This window comes from Trichosurus vulpecula, chromosome 1 (assembly GCF_011100635.1).
Source record: "Trichosurus vulpecula isolate mTriVul1 chromosome 1, mTriVul1.pri, whole genome shotgun sequence".
NCBI classification, from domain to species: domain Eukaryota; kingdom Metazoa; phylum Chordata; class Mammalia; order Diprotodontia; family Phalangeridae; genus Trichosurus; species Trichosurus vulpecula.
In genome coordinates, this window is record NC_050573.1 from 244,495,240 (window position 1) to 244,510,783 (window position 15,544).

Here is a 15,544-nt window from a genome sequence, read left to right on the forward strand (position 1 = left end):
TTTCATCACATAGTGAGGCATTAACCTAGTAGCTGAGAACTTTCTGTTTATTGAATATTAGGATATAACAAATATTCACAACACCCCAAATTCAATAAACTCCTTGGCTCCCTATTCCCTATATATCTTCAGGATCAAATATAAAATCCTCTGTATGATTTTTAAAGCCTTTCTCAATCTGGCCCCTTTCTATCTAGTCTTCTTACGCTTTGCTCCCCTTTGTGATCCAGCTACCCTGATGAACTTTCTGTTCCTTACACAATACACTCCCAAGTCTCAATTCTGTGCTTTGCACTGACTTTCCCTTATGCCTGTAATTATCTCCCTCCTCAACTCTCATTCCTGGCTTCCCTGGCTTCCTTCAAGGCTCAGCTTAAATCCTACCTTCTATAGAAAGCCTTCCACAATTCTAGTCCTTTTCTCCAGCCCCTCTCCAGTCTCCACTTCTCCCAAGATTAGCTTCCATTTATACTGTATGTATCTTAATGTACAGTTATTTGCATACTGTCATCCCTATTAGAATGTGAGCTCCTTGACAACAGGTACTATGTTTTGGCTACAGGGTCAAGACCATATCACACACAGTGGCACCCATCCGTTCCCTCCTCAATAAATTTAAATGGTTTCCTATTGCCTTCAAGATCAAATACAAAATCTTATGTTTGACTTTCAAAGCCCTTTATAATCTAAGCCCCTCCTTCCTTTCCAGTCTTATTACACCTTACTCCCTGCCAAGTACTCCATGATTCAGTGACACTGTCCTCCTGGCTGTTCCATGAACTAGACACACCATATGTCAGTCAGTCAGCAAACATTCATTAAGTGCCTAAATTGCCAATTACTAGAGACCAAATTGCCAACATTTGCTAGATTATAGAGAAAGAAAGGGAGTTCCAGAAAAACATCTACTTCTGCTTCCTTGACTACATTAAAGCTTTTGACTGTGTAGATCACAACAAAGAGATAGGAGTACCAGACCACCTTACATGTGTCCTGAGGTACCTGTATGTGGGCCAACAACAAATATTTTTATTAAGATTATTTTTTAGTTTACAACACTCAGTTGCGCATGATCTTGAGTTCCAGATTTTCTTCTCCCCTTCCCCCCTCCCTCCCCAAGATGGCATGGAATCTGATATATCTCCTATATATCTGACATAACTTGGCATTCAACTTATTTACACAATAGTCAAGTTGTAAAGAAGAATTACGACCAATGGAATGAATCATGAGAAAGAAGAAACAAAACCAAAAAGACAAAAACAAAAGAGGAAAAAAAACAAAAGAAAAAAAAAAGGAGAGCAAACAGTGTGCCTCAATCTGCATTCACTCTCCATAGTTCTCTCTCTGGATGTAGATAGCTTCCTCCATCATGAGTCCTTTGGAGTTGTCTTTAAACCTTGTATTGCTGAGAAGAGCCAAGCCTATCAACGTCGGTCATCAGAGAATCCATATATCTGTGATTGTGTATAATGTTCTCCTGGTTCTGTTCCACTCACTCAGCATTATATCATGTAGGTTTTTCCAGGTACGTATCTTCCCCATTTCTTATAGCCCAATATAGTATTCCATTACACTCATATACCACATACCATGTATGGTTATGAAAGTTGGACGATAAGGAAAACTGAACACTGCAGAAGAGATGCTTTTAAATTGTGGTGCTAGAGAAGATTTTTGAAAGTCTGTTGGACAGCAAGGAAGTCAAATCAGTCGATACTTAAAGAAATTAATTCAAACTGTTCATTGGAAAGTCAAATACTGAAGCTGAAGCTTAAATACTTTAGCACATAATGAGAAGATATGACTCACTGGAAAAGACCCTGATGTTGGGAAAATTTGAAGGCAAAAGGAAAAGGCGACAGCAGAGGATGAGATGGACAGACATGGAAGCAATGAACATGAGCTTGGACAGACTTCAGGAGATGGTGGAGGATAGAAGGTCCTGGCATGCTATGGTCCATGGGCTCACAAAGAGTGAGACATGACTGAATGAGTGAACAACAACAAATGTGCCAGGCACTGTGGTATACAACTGACAAATATCTCATTTGATAACTGATGCTTATCCATTCTCCAATTGATAAATGGTCAAAAGATATGATCAGGCAGTCCTCAAGGGAAGAAATACAAGCTATCTTTAGTTAGTCAGTTAATAAGCACTTATTAAGCACCTGCTATGCACCAGGCACTGTGCTATGCGCAAGGGTTATAAAAGGAAGCAAAGACAATCCTTAGCTTCCATGAACAAGTCATTCTATTTTTTGGCTTGTTTTGCTTATTGTCTTTCTAATTAGCTTGTAAACTCCTTAAAAGAATGGACTGCCTTTTGTCTCTTTTTGTATATCCAGTGCTTAGCATAGCGTCTGGCACGTAGCAGGTGCTTAATAAACTTTACTGACTGACTTTCACTGGAGAGTGTAATAGTGCATACACTGACAGATGTGGTTAATGTGTCTGTTGGTTAGGGTTAGCTGTTTTTCTTCATCATTACAAAAGGAGTCTTACTGTGGAAAACAAGGGCAAGAAGGGTATATTCGGAAATGATGATGTAAAAGAGGTATATAATTTTTTAAATTCAATTTAATTTTTAAAAATCTAGTTGAACTCTATTACCAATATTCCCTTGCCCACAAGTTTGGTAACTGTCAAAAAAGGGAATAAGGTTAGTCTGGAATTACTCATTCTGGTTGAAGTTTTGCTGGCTCTTCATGATTACTGCTTCTTTTTATTGATGTTCCCTAAATATATTCTTAATAATTCTGATTTAGAATTTACCACAAATAAAACTCAAATTCACTGGCCTATAGTTTACAAACTGTATTCTTTTCCCTTCTGTTGAAAATCAAGTCAGTATTTCCCTTCTCTACAGTCTTATACCTCTCTTTGTTTTGCTTTATTTTGTTTTGAGTGCAGCAGATACACCAAGTAAGTTCTATGATGCTCCAATTCAGACCTGGCCAGTTTGCCCTTCTTCAGGCAGCCTGTTGACTCCCTGTTTCCAGGGGCTCATTATATTTGTTCCAGACTTAGTTCTTACAGTATATCAAGATGTATAGTACATATGGATGTGATGACTTGAATCTATCAAAAGTACCTACATGCTTTCTTATTATCTATATTGGGGATCAACTCCCTGGTGGGCATTTTTTGTTTTCTCTTTTCTAATCCCAAAATTCCTAACACAGCTATCCCAAAGCAGAATGGGATGCCTTAACAGGTGCTGGATTCCCCTTCCCTGGAGACCCCTTCAAGAGATGTAGATGCTACTTGTCGGTTACGTTACAGCACAGATTCCTTTTGAGTATGACTGGATGACGTAACTCTAAGGTCCCTTCCAAATTTCATATTCCATGATAGTGTGTTCTCATTGATAAAATTATACTAATTGTTAATATTAATATGCGGTACTCTTTTATCTGTTGTCAGTTTTCATCACCCCAACAACCTCAAGTAGCAGTCCTATCTTGTTTCTCCTCCTTTCCCTGAAAACACTGAAAAATCTCTTTGCTGTCTTTAACTTCCCTTACCAGCTAGAGCTCATGCTAAATTCTTTATTCATCCTACTTTATCTAACCCTTCCTTCAATCTTCTGTACATGTTTTCTTGGAAGGAGGGAAAATATTTACTCCCAGGCTTTGTACAGAGTATATAGCCAGCTGCTCTCTCTTTCCCCACAAGCCTTATCCTGTTGCCCACATCTCTTCCTATGAGTCTTATTTTCTTCTTCCCTGCAGCAAAGGGAATGTGAAAATTGGGAGTAAGGATGGAAGGTGGGCAACAGCAAACACTTAAGAATTAGAACAATGGCATGGAAGTGACGGAGACCTGTTTCTAAAGGGAAGAGATAATGTATTGAGACAAGGAGCAAGGACACACCAAAGGATGGTAATCTATCTTCTACCTTGCCAGGGAACCTCAAAGCTCCCTGATTTTAAGGGATAGTAGCTGTATTTTACAGAGGCTTCACAATGGGAAAGCAAACTTCTCATAAAGGGGATAGCTTAATCCCATAATGCTATTCTGTGTACTGGCTGCCAGTACCAAGAACCACCTCTCCACCTATGACCTCAACCAGACAGGATGAGTCTTTCCATGCTTTCTAGTAGGGCTTGCTTCTCAACATTCTTCCTTAGCATCTGGCTCAAAGCTGTCGAAGAGATGGTTCAGATTAGCCAGAAGCATCAGCTCATTTTGTGAGGAGATGCCAATGACATACATAGAAGCAGAGGTCGATGCTGGCTTTGGACAATATAGTCAGTCCTTCAAAGAAGGCAATCTCGTTGGCAGTCCAGTGGGTCTTGTTGGAAATGTTCTTCTCAAAAGCCTTCTGCTCTTAGACACTGGGCTAGGTGTCATCAAAGTACTGGGCAAAAAGAGTTTATCTCCATCACTGTCCAGAATCAGGATAACTTAGACTGTGTACAGAGAAGTTTCCGGGATCAACACTTCTATATTGTCCTGCAGCTGGTCTGCATATATCTTCAAAATTTTAACTTGGTTGGTGAGTTCTCTGTGTATCCACATTGGTCTCTTTAGATAACTTCAGTTTTCCTCCTCTTTGGAACTGTTTCTTTTTTAAAAATAATCTTCTGAACTTCTTTCTTGAAAGTTTCCCATCCTTCATGGGCTGCCTCCCTTCCACAAAATTTTACTCCTTGGGATCCTACCTATCCTTTTTCTGAGCCATCTGAAATCTGTTCTCCCACAATCTAAGGAGCATGTAAGATTACGCCCTTTCTCTATTAGAAAATCTAAGTATTAATAGCGACCACATTTCCCCAAAGTTCTCATAATTTCCATCCTAGCAAGAAGTTCTTGTGACAGAACAAGCAGTGCTATATAACAGAACTTTCCCTTACATATTCTTCCATTTTTAAAATGAAATTCCCATTAAAATAAGTAAAATATCATTAGCTACCTGCCTTTGGCAAAGAGAGAAAGCTCCACTACACGTTCCACTACAATACTGAATTCCCTCATCACCACTATATCTAATTTTCTATGCAAGATTTATAATCTACTTCATGAATTCCTCATCTATTTGCTCTTTCTGTCCAAATGGTCTGTAACATATTCCCATGACAAAAATTGTTTGTATTTTTTCTTTGTTTGACCTTTGCCTAAATGCTCTCTCTATCATACTTTCCTTCCCTATGGATCCTGGTTTTCCTCAAATGAGTATATTTCATTGATAGATCGGAGAAGGAAATGGCAAACCATTCCAGTATATTTGCCAAGAAAACCCCAAATGGGGTCATGAAAGAATCAGACCCAACTGAAACGACTAAACACCAACTTTATAATAAAGTTAACCTACTCTACCTTTTGCTTATCTTGGTTTCAGGTTGGTTTTTTTTAATTAAAGTATACTCAGCCAGAGCCAAATTCTAGTCATGAGTGTTATCCCACCCAAGTTCAATGATACCTATATGAGATCAAATTTGGCTCTGTGTTAGGACCTTTACTTCATCATTTTTGTTGCCCAAACTCTGTGCGTTTGTGTACACTGTTTGAGGCCATGGGTTTTACTACTACCTCCTATCTTGGATTTTGTCACCTATAAATTTCTGGCTATTAAATGGCTATTCTTCCTCATTCATTTGATCTACTCTCTGTGGTATCTTCTGTAGAAGGATAGACACATATGTAGTCTTCTCCCTCCTTCAACCTTTAATTTAAAGCCCTTTTGATTTTAGTTTAAAGTCCTGTTTTAGGACAACAAACATCCATTCCTCTCAACAATTATACACAGTTCTCAATTTTCACCTGATTTCACCCATCTGCAGATCTAATGAACTAGCTATGTCTCCCTTCTCACCCTCCTTCTCTTCACACCTTGAGCTGAGCAGAACTCTTCAGTTTCCACGTGTTCTCTAATATAATTAAATCAGTATTTTGCCCTTGTGTATTACTTCAACTAACAAGGCCATAAGTCTTCCTAACCTAAACAAATAAAATGGTCCATTTTTCAACATTATTCTTTCTGATACCATTTCGAGGAATAGACTGTGGGGCATGTGCAAGGACTTCATTTATTGTATTGTGTTATATAATATCATCTGTTGCCTCTTCTTTAACCGTAAGCTATCACTTCTAATCTATCATTTTATTTTCTATCTGCTTTTAAGTTTAAGTTAGTGTTCTGAATGGCAGAGGTTATCAGAAATTTCAACCACTAGATAAATAAAAGCATAAGAACACTGTGAATTACAGAATACCAACTATATTTATGTTCAATTATAAACAGAAACAATATTTCTAATAACACATATAATTTTTTATTTTTTTATATTTTTATTATATTATTTTCTACCTCAGCACATGATTTGTATTGAAAAATCCAAAGTCCACCCCCTGCCCCTACATTTTCAAATTTCCAGACTGGTAAATTCCACAAACATTTTTTTTAAAAATGATAAACATAGTATTGGTTTTCACACTAGCACTGATATTTTGTGGAATGCCAAGTTTTACTGAGCTGCTTACACAAATTATTCCTAACATTCATTTTCAAGTCTTGGTTAAAATTTGTTTTTCAAAAGGTCAAAAGGTCAAATTCTCTTCCTACCGTACATATAGCTTGAGTCAAATGTTTGCATCCTTGACGGTGAACATTACTCACTGCATCAGGCCTTCCAGGGGGAAAAAAATAAAAAGAAATATTTTAAATCTATGTACTAGATTTGAAAATTTTTTAATTTACTAAAGATACAAAATACTTACTGTTTCCTATACCATGAAAGAACTCCATGTTCTAATACTACCCAGCACAGTCTCCAACCAAAAAATCTTGAACTCTGAGGAGAAAATGAACCACTTAACAAGCTGGAATATAATTTAAGTCCAAATTCATGAATTTTCAAAATTATTGCTGCAATTGTCTTTTTAGAATGAACTTTTAGTTAAATGGTATTACAGAATATTAATCAAGGTTCAAATACAACCTTAGGTACTACCTAAAGTAAAAAAACGAATGTTCTTGTTCTTTGCATACTGAAATGGTTATCTGTTGATGATTAGTCTCAAAATTGAAAAAAAAAATTAAATAGTAAAACCAGAACAACTGTAATACTAGTCAGACAAATGGTCAATACAAACAAGTATTCTTTTTCTGACCTTAGTTATAAAGGGAGATTTTATGGGATAGCACAAAAGCTATTTCTTAACGATGATGACTTGGAAAATCTCTAATGAACTTACTTCACAGAAAAAACCTAACATATATGCAGAAGGAGTGTGTGTGTGTAGATATAGATAGATAGATAAATAGATACACACACACACACACACACACACACACACACACACTACACACATACATGAGTACCTGTTTATTTAGAGAAGAAAAAACTACAAAAATGATTTGTATTAAAAACTGAACCATAAGATTTGTTACAGATAAGGTGTAAACTATTCCAGGGCAAATTAATCATCATCTTCATAACATAAAAAGGTCTTGGCTTTTAGCATCATGGAAATATTTTAGAGTGAACAAAGAGCAAAAGATTCCTGCATTAAGTAGGAAGCTGGATTAGATGCTTCTTAGGGGCCCTTCCAACTTTATGATAAGATGCTGTTTTTAACGAAAATTTACTAGCTGAAGCTTACGAGCCACATCTTATTTGCTTTAAGATTTCTGATCAGCAAAATAAACCAAGAGACCTACCTTCCAGAGAGGACCCTCGTATCTTTTCAATACTTTGTAGACAACCTATTTAAAATATTTTCTCATTAAAATGACACTTTATAACATCACACTTTTTCTTTCTAAAATAACTATGTTTGCAAACATTTTATAGACTTACACATACCTTATTACCACCAAGTACATGTTTCATTTCTAGACCTTGGGCTAGGTCAAGGGGTCTTTGATCTAAATAAAAGCAATGAGAAAAAATACATCCAGAGTATAAGGGTATAAGGAGTCTAGTGTTCCAATTATGACATATAACTAGCATTTCCTATTCTATCACCCTTTCTTTTCTACTCCATCATCATTACCTATATGAATTTCCCATTGCATATCACCTGTTTCATTCTTTCCTACAGAATATCCTTTTCAAAGGTCATCAATCAATCTGTGACAAGATTTAACATAAATCCAGGAGTCTTGGAATTCTAGGAGGTAAATGAACCTTAACATAATTTCACCTAACCAGCTTCACGCTTAGTAAAGTTTATAGAAATAAAAATACACTTATTGTTTTATTAAGTGGCAGATGGCAAAAGTATTCCAAAAGTTGAGGCTCACTTTGGCCTCTTGGTCCAAGAATCAAGGTTGAAAGCTTATAATGGAGCAAAAAATTAGCACCATTGAGCTATATTTTTGTACATGCTCAGAATACTATGCTTCATCAAATGAATGTTATGACATGACATCTTTAAGGTTATTTATTAGTAGGTACAGGGATAAGGCCTGTGACTTCACTAGTCTAGGAACTCCCAGGTGAGGAAAGTCCACCTACTAATCTAGAGATGACTCGGGCTGTGAGGGTTTAAATGATCTGTCCAAGGTCACAGTCAGTGTCAGAGGCAGGACTTGGGTGGATGGGTCTCTATCCACTGCACCATACTATTTCTCTATTTATCATAAAGAACAAGCTTCTGGGCAGCCAACAAAAGTCAGAATGATGTTATAAAAGGACATACAAAATAAAAAAGATCTTTTCCTCAAAGCTTTTACAGTCTAGCTGGTAAAATACATATATGAAAGAACATAGCAGAGTTTAGCTCAGTTGTGTAATATGTATATGATTTTCATCAAACAAACCCATTTCCCAAAGGTAATATAACTCTCATAATGGACTTCCTAGGATAACTGTATATCAATATTTAATCAAAGCAACAATCAGATACTGCTAAAATATTACCTGTGATAATTAGAAATAATCTCTGTGAGGAAATGTGGAATAGTGAGTGGATAGAGAGTCAATTTTGAAGCCAAGAACTAGGCTACCTGGGACACAGACTGGCTGTGAGAAGCCCATGCAAGCCAGGTTTCCTTTCATGGTGGGCTCTGTGAAACTCTCTAGGACACCAAGGTATAGAGAGTTTCTTGACCCACACTGATTGAGAAAGTTTCCTTACCTGGGAGTTCCTGAGATTACTGAAATCATAGGTCTAGCAGAGGTGTGGAACCTGTGGCCTTGAGGCCACATGTGGCCTTCCAGGTCCTTGGGTGAGGCCTCTTTTGACTGAGTCCAAGTTTTATAGAACAAATCCTTTTAAGGAGATATGTTCTGTGAAGACTAGACTCTAATCTCTATCCCTATCCCTAATTAATTTGGAAATTTTTTCAGGTTTATGAATGTTTTTCACTTTGAAGATTAAATGATGGACTATCCTATCCAATAATTTAATGAAAGCTCTCTGGTAAAAATTAATAATGGCACATATAATTTTATTGAATTTATAAATTAGGGGGTAGTAAATATCTAAATGCACTATTGCTTACCATTTTTATTTCTCAGGTTAGGGTCAGCACCACTTTTTAGAAGTTTTAAGGCACACTGCTTGTGGGCACGATAGGCTGCACAGTGCAGAGGTGTATTTCCCATTTGGTCAGAACAGTTAACATTAGGGGGATTTGGTCTGTTGAGCTGAAAATGACAGGAATGCTTCAAATAACTACATGTTAATTAATTAATTAAGTATTGTGCATTCATTCATAACTAAAATCTCATTAATGGAATAACAATGGTTGTTTCAAAATGGGTAAATTTATATATATTTGAAAGCTCATCAGATATCTTCTGATTAATAGTTAATTTCACCGGTATTCACTCTTTGTTCTGAATTCCCCATTTCTGATAACAAAATATTACAATATACATCATAGATATATTATTAAAATATAACATCCATTTTGTCATCTTGAAAGATTTCATTTCTTTTCATTTTGCAAAATTAAAATTGCTTTTCTTTAAAAAGTCAGAAGCCAGAAATTTGGAAATCGAAGAAATTTTTGTTACAGTTCAAATAACAAGCTAAATAATATCTCAGTCAGTCAGGCAGATGAAATTCAGGACTACTTAAGAGTTGGAGGCTTAATGAGAATTTGTGGGATATAGAACTAAAGAAATAATAAGAAAAAGAGGTGAACAAGGGCTATGAATTTACGACTATCCTCACAACAAGTCTGAAAGACAAATGCTGTTATTATCCCCATTTTACAGATGAGGAAACTGAGGCAGAGTGTTAAAGTGACTTGCCCAGGGTCACATAGCTTAGTGTCTGAGGGAAGATTCAACTTTAGGTCTTCCTGCTTCTAACTGTCAAACTGTATCCACTGTGCCACATAACTGCCTAAGTGAAAGATGCTGGACATACAAAGATAAAAAATAATAGTCCTCACCTACAGGAATTTACAGTCTATTAAGGGGAATAAGACATGTACAGAAAGAGATATAATAGAGGGTACAGCCTGATAGATGCAGAGATTTTAAAAAATTATGAAAAGACAACAGTTTAGGCTGGTGAAATCTTGGAAGAAGTGGCACCTGAATTGAGAGTTCAAGGAGAAGTATTTTTAAAAGCAGAGAGAACTTATTTTAAAAAGGAAGGAATGACTTCCAGATATGAATGATGGCATAAATGATGTAGGAGGCAACACGATAAGATCAAGTAGGAGCCAGTCATTCAGTTTAGATGGAATGTAGAGTGTGTGCAGGTTAAGAGTTGTGAAATATGATTGGAAAGGAAGGATAAGTTAGAGTAAGATTGTAGGATGCTAATTTAAAAGCCAGTCTAAGGAGTTAATATAGTATTCTATAAGTAATACAAAGCCACCGAACACATTAAAAAAAAGGTTCTTTAACTGTTTTAGCTTTGATCTTCAGCTCCCTTAGAAAAAGATTGTTTAACAATGTTTGAAATTGGTTGTTAACTACAAAATAAACAAAAGCCACCTTATGGTTTGCTTATGTTCTTAAAAATTATTATTTTTTTACCAATGTTGTCAGTCCTGCTGTGTTTCCTTCTCTTGCTGCTTCCAAAAGCAATTCTTCAAATTTTCTTTGTTGAGTCCTTTCTACAGCTGTTGGTGAAAGCAATGAATTTTAATCTCTTCTAAATCAGAGGATATTTTTTCAAAATTTTCAATTAACAAAAAAAGAAAGTAAAGTTATTTTAATGTTTCCATTAAATAGCTTCTAACCACTTTCACTTCTCTTTAGTCTCTCCCTGTCTACTGGCTCCTTCCCTATTGCCTACAAACATATTTATATCTCCCCCATATTAAAAAAAGGACAGCATTCTCTTGATCCTTCCATCTCTGCTGTATATGTGTGTGTGTGTTTTTACACATACATACACATATACATGTATACACATATGTGTGCATACATATGTACACATGTGTATATTATCTATCTATACACACATATCTATACACATATGTATATACACACATATGGGAGCATAGATATAGACACAAGTATGCATATTTTCTCCCTCTCCCTCTCTCTTCTTCTCTCCCTCTCCCCCTCTATCTATGTATCTATCTATTTTTCCTCTTTTTGGCTAGACTCCTTTACAACGACTTCTATAATAAATGCCTTGACTTCCCCTCCTCTTAAGCCCTTTCAGCTTCCAACCTCATCATTCCACCAAACTGCTTTTTCCAAAGTTACCAATGATCTCTTAATTACCAATCCTCATTTTCCTCAATCTCCTCAAGCCTTTGACAGTATTGATAACCCTCTTCTCTTTGATACTGTTCTCCCTAGGTTTCTGGAACACCACTCTCTCCTCATTCTCTTCCTACCTTTTAAATCACCCCATCTCAGTCTCTTTTGCTAAATCCTCATCCAGATCATACCCTCCGGCCATAGATGTTCCACAGGGTTCTGTCCAGGCCCTCTTTTCTTTTCCCTCTATATTATTTCACACATCAGCTCCCATGGATTTAATTATCATCTCTATGCTGACGGTCTCAAATCTACCTATCCAGCCCTACATAACCTCTCTGCTGAACTCCAATCTCACATCTCCAGCTGCCTTTCAGAAATCTCAAACTGAATATCCAGTGGACCACTTAAACTCATAATGTCCAAAACTGAACTCATTATCTTTCTCCTTAAAAGCTCCCACCTCCTACTTTCCTATTCTGTAGAGGGCAGAATAATCCTTCTAGTCCCTCAGAATCCCCACCCAGGTGTTGTTGATGCCTCTCTCTCACCCCCTCATATTAATCTTTTGTCAAGGTTTTTTCACCTTTGCAACATCTCTTTCAAATATGGCCCCTTCTCTCCTCTGACACTGCCACCACCCTGGTGCAGGCCCTCATCACCTCACACCTGGTTGGTCTTCCAGTCATAAGTTTCTTCTCACTCTAGTCCATCCTCCATTCAGCCACCAAAGTGATTTTCCTCAAGCACTGGTCCTACCATGTCATCCCTGCCTTGTCCCTAGTAAACTTCAATGGTTCCTTATCACAAGATTTTCTATTTGATACTCAAAGGCCTCCATAAACTAGCCATCCCCCCTTCCTTTCCAGCCTTCTTGTACCTGAGACTACTCCCCAACTCCTTATGTATTCCTTGACCCAGTGAACCACAAACAAGATACTCATCTCTTGACTCCAGCCATTTTCTAGGGCTGTTCTCCATGCCTAGAATGTTCCCTCTCCTCCTCTACACCTCCTGACTTTCTTGGCTTCCTGCAAGTCCGAAGTAGAATCCGACCTTCTATACTAAGTCATATCTCTTAATTCTAGTGTCTTCCCCTTATTAAATATTTCCCATTTATCCTATATGTAGCTAACTTGTAAATATCTGTTTGCTTGCTGTATCCCTCACTAAACTGTGAACTCCTGGAAGGCAGGAACTGTTTTTGCCTTTCTTTGTATCCTGGCAGTTAGCACAGTGTCTGGCACTTTATAAATGCTTATTGACTGACTGTATGCTCTTTAGGGGAAAAAAGACAAAACACATTTTTTTCTATTCTTATTACTAATGACTCTAATTTCACAGTCTTACTTCTTTGCAGTCTGAATGAACAAGTATTCAATATTGAGATCTTCTTTAATGTTCTTCCAGTATTCTATTAGTACTGTATTCATTATCAATAACAAATAATTGTTGTTTCCCACTATATGTAAGGCATAACATTAGGTGCTTTACATATTAATAATGAAGGTAAAAGAGGGCCATGGTTTACAGGCCTCTAAATTAGTAAGAGAAATGTAAAGCAAATAAGTTGATGCCAAAAGAAAATATAAAAATACAAATATTCATATGCATAAGTACATGAGACTCTAAGGCAGGAATTGCACAGAGGTTAAGATAAATGGAAAGTGAAGGAACCAACATAACTTTGAGAGCCACTGCAACCATTTATATTTAGATTCTATATAGTGTGGTCCTATGGTAAGCAGCATAAATTAACATGTGTGTCTGTAAAGGACTCAGATTAAAGTAAAAGTTAAGATTAGCTTAGCTTTAACACAGATGATAGATAAAGAAACTTCAAGACATGGATAGGAGTATCTGCTACAAGGCCACAAAGCACATTGATTATGAGTTCACTTTTGATATAGTGAACAAGTATTTATTAATTCAACAAACTTTTATTAGGTGGTAAAAACTGGCTGGGAGAATCAGCAAAGACACTGAATAGCCTGCTTTTCTATTGCTCTAAGTTTCCTGGCCTTTTTCCCCATTTCTTACACTAACTTCCTTTTTTGTTATTTCTGGAGAAGCCATGTTTTTCCTTCTTTATGTGTCCCCTTATTTCCTTAACTCACCATAATCTACCTTCTTCCCTTTCCATTCTACAGGAACTGGATTCTCAAAGTTAACCAAAAACCTACTAAATCACCACATCCAGTGAGTCACTATCAATCCTAATTCTCCTTACCCTTTCTGAAACATCTGACACTGTTGTCCTCTCCTTTGTTTTTAAAATCTTCTTTCTTAGCTTCTAGGATGCTCCTCTCCTCTCCCTTGCCTTCTCCTCTTCCCTTACCTGAAGGTGTTCTGGCCAAAGGAAAGTAAATTTTGATGGCTGAAAGCTGCCTCCTTAACTTTGGATATATTGGCTAGATTTCTTTCTCAAAGACCAAGCCTTAATTCACTCCTGAGCTCACAGATTGGACAACAATGGGTCCCTGCCCTTCTAGCTCAGGGTGAATGTAAATAGTAACTGATTCTCTTTTGGCCAGCAACCCTGAGGGTCTTCCCCTCCCAGTTTGATTTTTTTTTTTTTTACTAAAGGGGCCATCCCTTGACTCACTTCTTAATGAGGCCTATTCACTGAATAAGCATTACCTCACTCAAAGTGAGAATCTGAAAAGATTTTAGCTTAAAAGGGCTTAGGGTCTCCCCTTGCATCCTGGGCCATCTCCAGTCCTCCTGGTGAATATCAGGCCACTGGACCCAGATGGCTCTGGAGGAGAATGTGAGGCTGGTGACCTTGCACAGCTCTCCTTCACTCAAATCTAAGTCAACTGCAAGTCATGTTATCATTTCCCCGATGTCATGGTCCTCTTTGAGAATGAAGGACAAACACAACTGTACATCAGTTCTACTCTTCAATCTATGGCTATTCTTCACAGGTTCCACAATTCCTCCTTTGATTACTTAAAAGCAAGGCATGTTCCAAGGATCAATACATGCGTATACTCTGCTTTGCATTTTCTATGACTTCTTCCTCACCAATTCCCCTGATTTTAACTATGATCTCTATGAAGATTATTCTCAAATCTTTACTTCCAGTATTTTTCTCTCTCCTCAACCCCAGATTTTCAAATACCTGTTAGATGTTTCCACTTTGATATCAACTACAAATTTATCCTCTACGACCTCACACATGACCTCCCTATTACCTGGAAATTCTTATATTCATCCCTTGTTAACTCCATAACAAATTCCCTCAACATGATACAGCAAATCTTTTCCCTATTCTTCAAGTTCCCAGTCCTGCTAACATTCATCATTCTCAGTAGATAACCTTGATCCTATGTTACCTAAAATATCAAAGACATGCAGCATAAGGTCACTGATTTTTCTCCTGTCTAAAAATACATCCCTACTAGTGCATATAAAGACACACTCCTATGCCATGCCAATTTTCTCCTCAGTAGTCCAGTGAGGTAACGATTCTTCCAGTTACCCCAGACTCAAAACTTTGATGGTAACTTTGACTCATCATTCTCCTTTACCCCTTTCTTTCACCTCCGAAGAATCTTAAAATCCTAGAGTTAGAAAGCAACATAGGGGGTCATCTAGTCTTAACCACTGATGCTATACAGTAATATCCTCTAAATTATCTGTGACAATTTCTCACCTAGTGTCTGCCAGAAAACCTCAAAAGGGAGAGAATTTATCACCTGAAAATGAATGTCGATTCCATTTCCAAATCAATCTTTTTGTTAAAGTTTTTCCCAATATTTTGCTACTCTGTTTCCCATAGCATTTAAACTTTTAAAACTGATAACCATTCAAATATTTCGTGACCGCTATAACCTAATCCCCAAGTCTTCTATTCCTTAGGATAAGCCTTCTGTGGAGATGCTCATAACTTTTAATAGACACTTTATGGT

General features: G+C 37.0%; 1 protein-coding gene across 5 annotated transcripts in view; it reads right to left on the minus strand.

Annotated features, from left to right (window-relative positions):
• OSBPL1A (oxysterol binding protein like 1A) overlaps positions 1-15,544 on the minus strand; it is a 338,964-nt gene that overhangs the window by 233,733 nt on the left and 89,687 nt on the right. For 4 of the 5 annotated variants that reach the window (XM_036756461.1, XM_036756436.1, XM_036756443.1 and 1 more), the window contains 6 exons: positions 10,953-11,038; positions 9,458-9,602; positions 7,815-7,876; positions 7,670-7,714; positions 6,727-6,800; positions 6,572-6,635 (listed from right to left, as the gene is read on the minus strand). In XM_036756461.1, the coding sequence (XP_036612356.1) occupies positions 6,572-6,635; positions 6,727-6,800; positions 7,670-7,714; positions 7,815-7,876; positions 9,458-9,602; positions 10,953-11,038 (476 nt within the window). The remainder of the gene's footprint in view (positions 1-6,571; positions 6,636-6,726; positions 6,801-7,669; positions 7,715-7,814; positions 7,877-9,457; positions 9,603-10,952; positions 11,039-15,544) is intronic. The other variant, XM_036756451.1, reaches the window with a different exon arrangement.